The 14,306-nt window shown below is 47.1% G+C and overlaps 1 protein-coding gene across 2 annotated transcripts in view; it reads left to right on the forward strand.

Moving 5' to 3' along the window:
- The window catches only part of UGT8 (UDP glycosyltransferase 8), a 36,102-nt gene extending 33,200 nt beyond the window's left edge, over positions 1–2,902 (forward strand). For both annotated transcript variants that reach the window (XM_040064435.1, XM_040064436.2), the window contains exon 6: positions 556–2,902. In XM_040064435.1, the coding sequence (XP_039920369.1) occupies positions 556–919 (364 nt within the window). In that variant the 3' untranslated portion in view covers positions 920–2,902. The remainder of the gene's footprint in view (positions 1–555) is intronic.
- The last annotated feature ends 11,404 nt before the right edge of the window (positions 2,903–14,306 follow it).

The raw sequence follows: 14,306 nt of genomic DNA on the forward strand, positions 1-14,306 counted from the left end.
CTCTAAGTTCTGTGATTTTATTATAGAAAAAAATTAATATTTAAAGTGTTATTTTCCTGTTCTGGCTCGTAATACCTCTCACATCCAGATAAAAAATAGAGAGGGGTTAGCTGGCAGTATTGGGCTAACCCGAATTTTGGAGTGGGATGCTGTTGATGCTTCTTGCTTTCACGAGAGCAGAGCCTTTCTGGGAAAGGAGATTGCTGTCAGGAGCAAGCAAGCAGGGCAGCAGCAGAGAGGGGGAATGATGATAGCAGCCTCGATAACATCAGTTGCATCACCTTCCCCTTGTGCAATTATCCTTGGTGTAAAGGCAAGTCCTGTGTGAAAAAACCTGTTGACCCTGCAGACAGGAGAGGAAGAATTTGACAGGGTCAGCTGTTCAGGGTGAAAAACCAAAAGTTTTGGGTGAAACTCTGGACCCGAGTGGAAATGGTTTATTGCAAAAGCAGCCCCAGCTTTCTGGCTGTTCTGCATTTCTCTGGTAATTCGGTTGCACAATGGCACGAGATGACAGCTTTTCCTTTCTTCCTTGTTTGCTTTCCTCCCCCCCAGCTACCGGCAGCGGGCGCAGAGGCTGTCGGAGATCCACAAGGACCAGCCTGGACACCCCGTGAACCGGACTGTGTACTGGATCAATTACATCCTGCGCCACAACGGAGCCCAGCACCTCCGTGCCGCTGTTTACAGCATCTCCCTGTTTCAGTATTTCTTACTGGATATTGCCTTGGTCCTACTAGTGGGTGCTGCCTTACTTTACTATGTTTTGGCCAGGATGGCAAAATTAATCTGCAAGCAGAGCAAGCATCTCTGGTCCAATGACAAACATAGCGCTGTTAATGGACACTACCAGAACGGGATCCCCAATGGCAAGTATAGAAGAAACGGCCACATTAAGCATGAAAAAAAGGTGAAATGAGCCAACGGCCCTATGTAAAGTAGTAATGAATCAGATCAGTAATCGAATTTTATCGCTGTAACTTAGTCTAACAACTACTTAAAACCTCAATAAGCAGTTCTAACACTCCCCTTCAGTATGTAATATTATGTGACAAAATTCTACAGAACTAAGAGAAGTCTTTAAAAAAAAAAAGAAAAAAGGCAAGCACAACCTAAAATGGAAACTATTTTATTCTTAATACTGATGCAGAGAGGTTATTTTGGCACTGAAGTTTTTAGAAGCCTTAATGCTCTAAAGTTCTATACAATGACCGTATTTATGAATTTTCAGCTTTTAAAAGCTCAGTGTGTGTTTCCCAAATGAGGAGAGGTTTCTTTTTATTTGCAGAGGTGTTCTCCTTTTATTTTTTTATTATTTAATACCTCCATCCTTTTAGCTCAGAGAACTCTCTAGTGCTAGTTCTGTGTTTCCTTTCTTGGAAGGCTCAACCTGTTGAGTAAGAACGCTGTTTAAAACACAAATGACTTCCCCCAGTCTTTATGCGAGAAATAGCAAGTTGTGGACTGAGAACACAGACGTTAAAAAAAAAAATAAAAAATAAAAAAAGAAATAATCCTAATGAGCACTGAAGAAAAATGGCAAAAATATGTACTTGTTTTACTGATAAAGCTGCATGACTCTTCTGCTCGCTACCAGTACTTTGGAGAAAAAGGGTTCTGAGCAAGTCTACAGTGTGTCCTAACTTTAACCGAGACAAAATTTTATTTGTCGCCTTTCTCTGCATACAGAATTTATGCCACGAAAATATTAGGGAGTCTTATTTCAGTTCCAAATGCGGCTGTGTGGGAAGTAGATTTGCATAATTAAGAAAAATAAGTGAAACGACAGCAACAACAACAACAACAAAAAAAAGAACTTTAGGAGAGAACCTAGCCCTGTGCTTAGTGCAGAAGGTTTTGTAATGGCCCAGAGCTGTGCCGGCTCGAACCACTCCTTGGGGTTTGTTTAAAGGGAACAACCCCCACACAGCGCTCCCCCCACGCCCCCAGAGTTGAATGTCTTTCCTGTTAATTCTCATTAAGTTCTTTCGGAATCGCAATGTTGTAGATGTTCTCTTTCGATGGTTGTATCTGGAGAAACAGAAACATTACCTTCTATTAGTCTGGGCCACGCAATCCATGTTCCGCATAGTTGCCAATAGGAATTCCGCGCCGCGGGCGGTGTCCGGCTGTCCTGCCCGGGGCTGGTGGGATGTGTGGGGTGAGGCCTGGTGGGCAGAGGTGGCCCCACATCCCCCTGCCTCCAACAATCTCCTTCAATCATTGTCGCCGACACGACACGGGACGCTGGCGGTGGTGTGGGCTGCGAGGGCGGGAGTGCCGGGCGTGGAATCATCGCTGCCCTGCTGAACCAAAGTTGGCAACTATGAGTTTTATTTCCGTGTCATTCTGTTTACTTGGAATTTGCACTACACGCGTTGTGAGTGTACGCTTTATTTATTTGTGGTTTGAAGGTCCCGTGGCTGAAAGAGAAAGGAGGGAGGGAAGCCCGTTTTTGCCTTGTGTCGCTCACTAACATGGGAGGAGTTGGGGTGATGACGGGATGCTGAGCTCATCTTCATACACAGTGATGCAATATTTCATCACCATTCCATCAGGAGCCTCGGTCCTACAGCAATAAATAACAGTGCAGACGTGTTTCTAATATGCAGGGCAGCTGCTTGTGCTGCTCTCTGAATACTTGAAGAAAAAATGGTGTTATAAATATAAGCCTCTTAGCTATACCTTTTTACAATCTCACAGCCCGTGGCAACTACAGGAGCACACAGAGGCGATGAATGGTGGGATGGTGAGAAGACTTCGAGTGTATGAATGACTTGGTTTAGAATGTGGGGGTTTTTTGGCATTAAAGAAGGTACAAAAGCACTGACCGGATGATTAAGCATAATTTAATCTCCACTGTGATAAAACTTAAGCAATAAACATGGATTTAATAGAGAAATTCTGTTGTTGGAAGTACATTTTTGTTCAGTTGGATGCTGGTTGTCTCAAAGCACTGTGCGTGTACGTAAATGTGGGTGCTTGTTGGGGTACACAGAACTTGTCAGCATTTGCTGTGGTGCATGATGTGTATTTGAAATGAAAAATATTGCTGTTTTTTGTGGGTGTAGATTGATTTCCTGTAGGAGCCTTGAATTGGAAGAGAAAATGGTCAATTCTTAAAAGCAATTTGAATTCTTCGAAGTTGGTGGACGTACCTGGCACAGTGGTTTCTGTCTTGTTGTTTTCCTGTACGTGGTAAACTCATCACTTTAAAAGTAGGGCTGAAAGGTTTGCCACAGCGATCTTAGATGAGATGATGGATTTCTTGGGCAGTCTCTGTAGGTACAAACATGCTGCAATTCTTTTGCAAGAAGAGGCAGTTGCTGCGTCAAATGTATTGCCAAATTCCTGAGGAGTCTGATCCACCTCATCTCTAGAAATACTTGTTGTGTTTCAACTTTCTTCTAAGTTCAAGCACAAACTGTTGCTGTTATTTCAGTCCCCTCTTTGCCACAGCAAACAAGTCGTTCCTGTGTCTCAGACAGAATTGAGCAGCGATTGCTGTTGGTGCCCAGCCAGCGTTGAAATCAGCCAGATGGCAGAAGGAACGTTTAAAGAGTGTGTAAGGATACGTGTGGATCTCCAGACTGCACCATGGTGTCAGGGCTGAGGCTTTAGTCACCCCTCTGATCAATATTAGTTATTACACATTGAACAGGGAAAACACTCAAACTGAATGCGTCTTCCAAGGCTGTGCTCTGCCACTGAGGGGAAAGTGCCACAGTTGGGCCTTACTTACCCTAATGAAAATAACAGCTTTTGAGAGTTACAAACCTGATTTATTTATGGGTGTTGTCTGTGTTTTCTCAAGTAGAAGCCAGCAAATGTTGGGTCTCGTTTCCCTGAGAAATGATGAAACACACTATGTTGGGCATAGCTAGTTACTCTGTGCTGAAACAAAAATTGGATAGAAAAGATTGTGTTCTTCCTGCATTGAGGGGAGGGAAGGTTGAACAGTATTTAGGGGAAATCTTGGAAATTCCTATTCTGGAATTTACTGTTAAGAGTAGGGGATAGAATCATCCAATTGTTTAGGTGCATGAGGTGTGTATAACTTAGGTATTAAGCGGTAGTTAAGGAATTGAACGGATCACGAATGCCAGACCTTCCTTGGGTTGCTACTGAGCCCATTCAGGAATTGCTCCTTAACAGTGTGGGCTGGGATTGAAGGGTTCCTGCATGTCAGGCGCGTTTCTGAGGCACAAACACCATCCTTCCGTAGGTTTAGGAGTGCTGGTCCGTGGGAAACAGAAGCACTGACTTTAGCAGAAGTGCACTGCGTTGGTAAATGTCAGTATAATTATATTTTAATGAAATAATGGTATCTCTGGGAGTAAGAACTGCTGGGGAATAGTTACTAAGGCAAGAAACAACACAGGCTTTTGCAGATGAGAGTACCAAGATTTTTGGCAGCCAGATACTCCTAATGCAGGGAACACTTACAGACACTTTTATTCCAGATTAAGAGACTGAAATAATTTGTACATTTTTGTACTGATAGTAGCGGACACAGAGTTACTTTAGTGTGCATCTGTTAATCTCATTTACCTCGTGATTTTGTTGTGCAGCCATCAAATTTTACCAGAGCTTTGTATTATTAGAAATGCTTTACTGCATTCCTACGTGCCTAAGAATCACTTAGAACAAGCTAACAGTCAAAATTTTGATTTAGTATCTACTTTGTATCTACTAGTTTAATTTGTTAGGGGAAAAAAGTCTCTCCAGATCTCATAAAATGGGGAAGTTACTTTTAAGGAGCACAGCTGAATACACATATACATATAGACAGTGTTATCTTTTTCTAGAGAATCTTGGATTCTGGAAAACAAAGGGGTGGAGCTGGAATTGGGGAATCCCAGAGGGCTGGAGGTGACAATGAGATGCTTCTTTCCACATCAGGAAGAATTCCTTGTCCCACTCCTGTCCCGTGGTGACACGGTGTTGCACCAGCTGGGCTGCGCGGTGTAATAATTAACTTGGGGGAGATATAAGCTGCATTTTATGTGTTTGTGTGTGCTGATGTTACAAGAAAATGCAGAATTAGAGCAGGTATTTAAAACCAGAAGGGGCAGAGGTCAGGAGGATGCTTGGACTTAAGGGACTGGTTGGACATGAGCTGCAGCTGGCGTAGAGATGTTAGGCATCCTCTGGGGTGTCTCTGTGTTATTTGTGCTCCCCAAAGCTCACCTGGTCACTTTCCAAACTCGCTGCAAAAAGGTGCACTGAACTCCTGTGACAGCCTGATGGGAAGAAATTGTTCTCATTCTAAACACAAACAGCTCTTTGCTTCTTGAAATGAAGCAGCAGATACCTGATAATCTCAGACAGAGGCTTTGAATAATTCTGCTCCTGTGAGCTTTACAGCAAGGATAAGAGTTTTCAGCTCCAGGAGATGCCCTCTGAGGAAACTTAGCAGAGACAGCGAATGTATGTGTTGAGAAAATTGAGTTCTGTAAGGAATTAACTTGTTTGCCTGTATTTGTAAGACGTTCTGCTCTGTTGTGCCCTGCTTTTTTATGCTTTTATGCATCTTTTCCTAAATGTTTCTGTATCTTCCCTTTCTGGTACATCAGCCTCTCTCAGCAGCATTTTTTCTGTGTGTTTTCTGAGCTTGCCAGGTGTTGATTTACTACTTTCCCAAAGCCCCCTTGCCATTTCCCTGCCCTCCTGCTTCTGCTTTCCAGGATAACTCACCTGGGGACACCGTAACTGTGCCAGAAGCTGTTCCAATAGCTCCAGTCCTGTTCTGGAATGGAAAGCTCCTGTGTATCCTGTATGTCCTGCCTGGGCTCTGTTGGCTCTTGGGTGGAGGTGGCCTCGCCCCAGGGAATGTTTCCAAGGCCAGGATTTAAGTTTGGTCGTTGGATTTCACTGCAGATAAGACCTTTCAACGCTTCCAAGCCTCACCCATGAGCTTCTCGATGAAAGTAATGTTTATTTAGCTTTCCCCTTTTGTTGTTTTTGGCTCTGCAGCCTCTGGTCTGGGAAAAGGTGCAGTGTTGGGTCTTTTGGCAGCGCTGAGAAAAGCGTGACAAGGAGACGCATGAATTAAAATCTGCATTACTTTTACTGGAAAAAAACCCTAGAGTTTGGTTTTTTAGATGAAGTGATAAGAGCTTGGAGTGTGATGGATGGTTGGCTACAGCAAGGGGAATAGATATTGTTTTTCCCCTGGATCCCATTGCTCGTGTTACTCAGGTAGAAGAGCTTCATCCATTGTTTTTTAAGGACTCGTTCCTGCTGGCCACCCTTCCTGCCATGGACTGCAAATGGCTCCTCATCTTTGCAGACACATCTCCTTTTTGTGGAGCTGCAACACAAACAAACTTGGTGAGAAGATCCAGGTAAAAAATAACCCCATGGGACTAAACCCGAGGTTTATTCCCGGTTTGTTTGTCTCTTTCAGAGCAGCAGCCTCGTGACAGCAGATGGAGCAGTGAAGAAACCGGGGGCTGAGGAATGGCATGTAGAGAGGGGCAGGACTGTGTGACTCCATGCTTTTCCCAAAAAGGCAAACGAATCCACACTTGGGTTTCCTGAAAGACTCTGCTGCTGCTTTGATTTTATTTTTCTTTGGGTTTTGTGTTTTAAGTGTGCGTTTAGTGGATGTGAAGAGAAGAGCATCTCAAGGTAACAACAGGACACGTTCCAGTCTGTCCATGGGAGCCAGATGGGATTGCTGTATAAAATAAAGGGGGGGGGATGTTATAAAAAAAACCTGTTAATTAAGAGGGTTAAAGTAACATTATAAATCAAACAAATTTCTAGAAGTAAAAAAACATCACTGACCAAGTAATATAAGAGCAACTTTAGGGCAGGTTATCATTCCCAGACCTGTGACCAGCTCTCTTGCCCCTAGTTTCTTAGATCATTTCTTCATCTTCAGGAAATCTCCCACAGTCCCAAACCATTTCACCAGATGTGCTGTTATGGACAGTTTCTGGGCAGTCCTGGTTTTCCTGGGTGTGGGAGGAAAGGTTGGGAAAGCTGGATGCTCTTACTTGAGTCATAGGAGTCACCACATGTCTACCTGGGTGGCTTCCCTGGTGGGGGCTCACCTTTGGGCATCGGCAGAGAGAAGACACGGAATTATCGAGGGGTGAGGGAGGAAGGGCGAGTGTGTGACTTTCTCCTTTATTTATCCATCTTCTGGCATGAGAAAATTGTGGAATCTCTCAGGAACTCATGTCAGGGCTGTCCCCCCTGTGGTGCTGGGTGTCTGTTCTGCCTCATGCTCCTGCTGTGTCCTTGCACCTTTTTCAGGTCATTCCCCTGCCCAAAAGGTGACCCCTGTGGCCTTCCTCTGGCCAGACTCTTGAATGGTTGTGTTCAGTGCTCTGAGTTTTCCCTGTTCTCCTGCAGGACAGGAGGGGCTATTCCTGCTGCTCGCAGGTTGGGTGATGTTCTGTGTAGGGGCTCATCGCCTCCTGCTCTCTCACATCCCTCCCTTGTGCTCCTGGCTGGGATGCAGGAGAAGATGCAGGAGAAGGCAGGTGCCCTGGCCCATGTAGGAGCCCTCAAGGTGGGGATGTTGGGATGAGAGATCCCTTTTCTCACACCGCGACTGGGAGCACGGTCTATACCCCAGTTATGGGAGTGGGGAATAAAGGAGCTGTGTGGGTGGCAACCGGAGGACAGCTGTTCAGGCCAAGTTAAAGTACCAGCGTTCAGGCTGGAGGGATTTAAGCAATGTATAATTCTGGTATAATCACCCTGGTTTCTCAAGCCTTTAGCCTGCGAACTCAGTTTGAACTATATTTGAGGCTGAATTAGCTGAACCACCATGATCTGTGTGAAATGGAGGCCAGGTTGTAGCCCCCCTTCAGTGTCCATGAACCGTCTCCCGTGCCAAGGGAGAGTTCCTTCAGCCTCCCGAATCTGCACGGTTGAGAAACTTCCCGGTAGAGAACAATTGGTTCTCAGGGCTGCGGCTGTGTGAGAGCACTGAGCAGTCCCTGCCCAGCTCAGGGCCATGGAAAGGTATGTCAGGTGTGGCGTGAGAGATTATTATCCATGGCAAGGGACCAGTCATGCGAGCCAGTACAGTTCTTATTGACATTTTTGGGGAAGTTCAGTTGAGCCGCACACCGGTGTATTCCCACAACTGCTGAAGCTGCCCCCTCGCTCTCCTCGCTGCCTTTATTTGCATTTTTTTTCTCCTAATGCTTTGCCTTACTCCGTGAGAAATACAAAGACACAACCACTTCCCTGAAAAATCCCTGCTCGACAGGAGTTGCCCTCCCCAGAGCATTATGTCCAGATGGTTTTGAATATCCCCAGGGAAGGAGTCTCCTCAGCCCCTCTTCAGACAGGCTGCTCCAGCACTTGGTTGCTCGAGTGCTGCTCTCTGGAGTCCCTGACCCCCTCGGTTTGTTGGCACCGGAGGTATCGATTGTTTCTAGCCAAAGGTTTGTTCTGTGAGGCAAAAGCAGAAAGATAAAGGGGAAGTTGGCCAGGAGAATATAGAGGTGTCCAAGGCCAGGTTGGATGGGACTTGCAGCAACTCGGTGTAGTTGTAGAAGGTGTCCTTGCCTGTGGTGGGGGTTGGAATCAGATGGGCTGTATGGTTTCTTCCCACCCAAACCATTTAGTAATTCTGTGATTCATTCTGTGATTTCAGCTGGTGGCTTTCTGATTGTATCACAGGCAGAAAACGCTTCGTAGTTTCACTCTGGAGCTTGATGAACTTGCAGCCAGCTGCTCCTGGCTCACGTGTGGGCTGGAAAACCCTTTCCACTTCACTTCTGGGCATTTCTGGGCCGGGAACGATCTCTTTGTTTCCCAGCATCACCTTTGCTTCTCACAGTCTGTTTCAAAGGATGCCTTTCCTCAGAAAGTGTGCTGTTTTGCTTTTAAAAGGCAGTTTTAAAGACCTAAACCAACCCCAAATCTGCTGCTCAGCCTGGCTGGTGTTTTAACTTGAGATCCAAATCCCAGTTTATGGCATTAGTTGAAATTTACAGTAATGTGTGTTTCTGGTTTAAAATAAGATGAACTTTAGGTTTTTTGAGGGATTGAGGAGGAATAACAGATGTGTGCATCCCTGTACATGTGTGAGCATCCTGCAGCTGTGTCCATGTATCCCTGTCCTCTGTGCAAGCCCAGCCCTTTGGCCTCTTGGGCTTTTTCCCAGGGCTGGAAGCTGGAACCATCCCACTGCAGCTCTTCCCGCAGCAGAGCTGCTTTCCCTGCAGGCAGCCTGTTAGACGTCCACCCCTTTTTTCCCTTTTCATCTGTATTTCCTCCCGTTTTCCAATTTCCCCGCTTCTTCCCGTGGCTGAGGCTGTGCTGCCACCTGGCGTCACGATCCCTGCAAGCTGGGAAGGAGCATCCTGCTTCTTCTGGGGAAAAGTGTTTTTCTGCTGCCTCTTGGGGCCGTGCAACCTTCAGAAAACCCTCATCAACAAACAAATACCTGCCCCCAAAAAAGAGAAAACAACGAAAGAAGGGGAGCACGACGACATTTTTGGCATCTCCTAGGGAGCTGCAGCTGCCTCCCTGGGAAGGGGTTTTATTGGATGTTATGTGTTCTTTATTATAAACTATTATTAGGCAATGCAGGTGGGATTTGAGCCCTTCTGCAGTATCCTTTTCCTTATCCCTGTTCTTTGATCTCTGTAATAAATCAAGGGGAGTCTTCCATGTGTTACCCTTGTCCCAAAGGATCCCTGTGGTTTAGGAGACGTTTTCCCACTAATTTCCCATATTTACAGCTTCTAGATTGTGCAAGGCTCTGGGGGCAGAACCAGGCCTCTGCCTGGTCAGGAGCAAAAGTCACAGCCATGAATATGCCAGGCTTTGGGATGGAAGGCTGGGGAAAGAGAGGGCTAATGTTTAAAAAAACATTATTCCTTATAATTCCTTAGGGGAATGGGAAATTATTTTTCAGGGAATCTCCCTGGCAAATTCTAATTGCAGGCTTGAAGGGGTGCCACCACTACTGAGGTGGAAGTTGGGGGACCAAGTCACAGTGCCTGCAGCTCGGGGCGGATCCTGCTCCAGCTCTGCCCTGGCTTTCCTTCCCTGTGTTTTCAGAGAGGCGGATTTGCGAGGAGCTGGATAACTCCGAGTGCCGTCTGTAACTGAACACAAGGGGGTGATTCAGGGACTGGGGAGAGGTTCCCGTTGGTGCCCCCAGCACAAAGGCAGGATTCAAGCGGAGCAGCCCCATCCCAGGATGAAATTGCAGCCCCTGCACTGTGCCGAGGATGGGTCTTGTTTCCCTAATCTGCTGCCACTCCACAGCTTTAAATCTGGGGGAAAGAAAATCTGGATGTAAATGCAGCTGTGAAAGAAGTCAGTGATGGCAGGGAAATGTGATATGAAATTGTAGCCAGAATGGGCAGGCAGGGATTTATTTTGGATGTGGAAATAACGTTCACGTGTGCACATGTAACCCCAAGGCACCGGTTTCTCTCATATCAGCCTTGCCGAAATAGGGTGGCCTTAGGCAGGGGTAGTTTTAAGGTCTGCAAGGTCACATCTTACCCCTTGATTCTGCTGCAATCCTCTCTCTCAAAGATGAATTTGAGAACTGGGAATGTTTTTTAAACCCCTGCTTTTTTTTTTTTTTTTTTTTTTTTTAATGGAGGCGCATTTCTCACCTTCCTGGGTGGGAAATGAGCACATTTTCTATGCACACTTTCCCTTTCAAGATTCGTGTAGATTGTATGGAGTAAAATAACATAATCAGTTACTGAGTACTGAAAAATAGTTGCTAGTTTAGGATTTCAATGCATTCCTTTCCTCAGAGCATCCCTAACTCAGGAAAGGTGAGAATGAGTCACAGAGTGGAAATGAGCAGATATCACAAATAATGCTGTTCCTGATGAATTAACACCCTGACCTCCTCAAGGCGACTCTGGAGGTTGTTCAGAGCACCCTTGGCATTGTTTAATGGCTTTGCTCTGACATCCGTCTTCAACCCAAATGGATTCTGCAACGGCTTAAAAAAGAAATTAAAAAGCAACTTAGCGCTTGAAAAGTTGAGAAGGAATTCTGCTTGGCTTGACCTTGCTCCTCGCGGGAATGATTCTTCTGAGATTTCAGACGCGTTTCAATCCACAGATCGGGGGAAAGGCACTCCGGGTTTTACAGCTTGAGCACCTCAGGTCTTTTTTCATCAGCAGAGATGAACCAGCCCCTCAGAGAAGTGCAGGCGTTGAATTCCAGCTTCCTATTTCCATGTAAGCCGTGTACAATCCATGGTGCCTTGTCAGTGCAGCGTACTGTGGGATGATTCCTGTCATTCCCCCCAGGACCCAGTTCCTCCTGATTCTGTTTGTAAATACCTGGCTTAGTTCTAGCAATGCTTTTTGTTTCAGGCTTCCTTAATGTGGTGGGATATTTACCTGTGCCAGGCCGTGCTCTCTGACTGCTTATATGTATAGAGCAAAAATTATTGCAAAAGGAGATGAAAACATATCCTGGGGATGGCCTGAAGCTCCAGGGGCCGGCTTCCACTCACAGCAGCATTTAGCTTGTTAGAAAACCTGCCCTGCAAAGGCAGGAGCTGCAAAGCTGCAGGTCTGTGGTGGACTCTGGGAGAGGATAGAAAAGGTAGAGGAAACACAGGGGAACAGATTCTCCTGCTGCAGCTGCTTCCAGTATTCCCCAAATCCTCACCCTTCTGAAGCAATTCCCAGACGTTCTGGGTGCAGGTACTCTGTGTGTGTGTGTATATTAAACAACTGTCAGAGGATTTTGGTTACCTGCAGTGACAGAGGAGGGGTTTAGAGCTTTTAATAACTTTTGGATTGTCTGTTGATGTTTTAATAGGCTCCAGGCTGGAAGTTTAATCCATAAAAATGTGTGTCAGGTGGTTGATGAATATAAATTGCTGAACACCATGGGCCTGCGAGGCTGGAGGATATGCAGGAGGGAGACAGGGCTGTCTTCCATGTCGGGGAACTGGACTGTGAAATTAAGCACATGGGTTTGCAGCCTTGTCATTCTGCCTTGTGTCCCCTGGAGTTCCACTGCTGCGGACACGTCCGGTTTATGAAGATGCGCAAAGAGGTAAGAAATCCCCCGTGGCACAGACAAAAATCGTGGAAAAATTTACAGGGAGGAGGTTAAAGAGTGCAGGAGCTGGTGTGGCTGGAGAAAAACCTTGGAGAAATCCAGGTGTTATCCAAGTGGCACAGGGAGTAGTGCCACTTCTTCATCTTCAGGAAGGATAAAGACGTGAAATGTCCTGCTCCAAGCCTTTTGATCTGTAGGTTGGAGAAGAGAGAGTGCAAGAGCCAAAGTTTTAGGAAGGGAGACAAGGATAGCCCAGGTGGAATGATGCTGGATAGGGATGAAGGACGTGCTCCTGACAAGCCAAATTTGCCTTGCCCCTGTAGGGAAATGTGACTTTCACAGGCTTTGAGCTTTGGGTCAGTGTCAGCTGTAGATCACAGTAAATGAGGTGTATAATAAACAGGGATGCAAGCAGGGCTGTGCTGGCCATTGCTCCGGGCTGGGAAAAGCCTTTCTTATCCTGCTTGACTGAAATCCTGATGTCTTAAATCATTTTACCAGCCAGAGGCTTGGGGGAAAAATGATTTGTCAGAATTCCCAATTATAACAAAGAAGTAGAATGGACTCTGCTCCTCAATTACAGCAGCCTTTCCAATCGCTCTTCCTCCCACACAATGCGTACCGGGAAAGGCAGCTGGCACATAGATGAATCCAGACACGGGCCGTAGATCTCGCGCTGCTCCAGGAAGGGGAGCCTGGGGGTGTCGGGGGAACGGGGGAGTTTTGCTGTAGGAGATGGTTTTGGTCACGTCCCTGTTGACAAAGTGTCCTGCCACATCCCGGAGCTGGAGCAGACGGGTTGTAGGGAAAAGGTTCATTTGCTCAGGATGCATGGCGCTCTCGAAAGTAAAATGCTGTCAGAGGTTTTCATCTGTCTCAGGTGCTGCCTTGTAGACAAGGCCCTCACGATGGATGAGGCGGGAGCTCCGAGCCAGAGTGCTTGGGCAGGTCTCCCAAGATGACTGGAATTTCAGATATTGCAGCTGCTCTCCTGTTGCTTTAGCACATTCCGCAGCCAATCTCTTCGCTCCGGGGGGGTCTGGTGGCCTCACAGTCTGTTTGGGGCAAAGTACCTGATGGTTTTGGGAGGATTGGTTAAAATATCAGGAGGTGCATGCCTTTGTGGGGAATATTTACATGTCTGAACCTCATACTTGCAGTTCTTCTTCCTGGAACAGGGTCTAAAGCTTTTTCTTGTGAGATCCTAAAATCCTGGAATGGTCTGGGTTAGAAGGGGTTCTAAAGCTCGTCTTGTTCCAGCCCCTGCCATGGTCAGGGCCACCTTCTACTACACCAGGGTGCTCTGAGCCCCATTCAGCCTGGCCTCGAAGCCCATAGCGCTGGTCACAGCTGTGGAGTAGCTGTTTGACAGTCGGGGTTGACACCTGGAGAGTGCCTTCAGTCAGTGCCTTTATTTGCAGAGAAATCAAGTGGCCAAAACCCAAAGTCAAAGCTTGCGTACAAATGAGGAGAGACGTGCCCCGTGCACTGACCCGTGGCTCGTTCCCCAGCCTGCCACGCATCCCCTCTGCTCCCTGGATTGCCGCCTGCACGACAGAGACACCTCTGATAGGGATAATGGACCCGCGTGGAAGATCGGGGATTTGCCGTCAGGCAGGAGGAGGGTGACGCGGATGCTGGCTGCCGAGAGCTGTTCTTTCCGGCTGATTCCGATTCCCTGGCGGCAGCCAACGGAGCAGTGACAGAAGGATGACGGTCTGCCTTATTGCCAGGGGCCTTATTGCCAGCGTGCCTGGAAATGGGAACTGCAGAGAGGGAGAGGCCCGGGCTGCGGGATGGTTCCCGCTGCTCTCCCTTCAGAACCTGTTTGTGGGTCAGGGACCCCACAGGGGGCTGTGAAACCCTGGCAAAGCATCCACCCGGGATAAACGGGATGGGAGCGGGACTGCCCTGACTGCAAACATCGCTGCCCGTGGCAAAAGCCTGCTGGATCCTTCCAGCAGTGCCCAGAGTGGCTTAGGGAATGCTCAGCACCCACAGGGCTGCATGTCCTGGGGTGAAGCCTAGGTGTTGGCGTAGGGTGAACAGAAGTTCCTCTACTTCCCAGTGTGTTATCCTCATTAATCAGCGGTCTTCCATCTGACCTGACAAGGATACTCTCCATCAGATCACTGCCTAAATTCTGGATGTCTTTACTGGAGGTACCAGAACAGGGCGAATGGTTCCGAGTTAGGCTTTTCTCTTCTTCCCTGTCTCTGAGGGCACTGGGAGCAGCGCGGTGAACCTGTGAATTTCCAGTTTCTGAGCTGAGCAGATGG

Source organism: Hirundo rustica, chromosome 5 (assembly GCF_015227805.2).
Source record: "Hirundo rustica isolate bHirRus1 chromosome 5, bHirRus1.pri.v3, whole genome shotgun sequence".
NCBI lineage: Eukaryota > Metazoa > Chordata > Aves > Passeriformes > Hirundinidae > Hirundo > Hirundo rustica.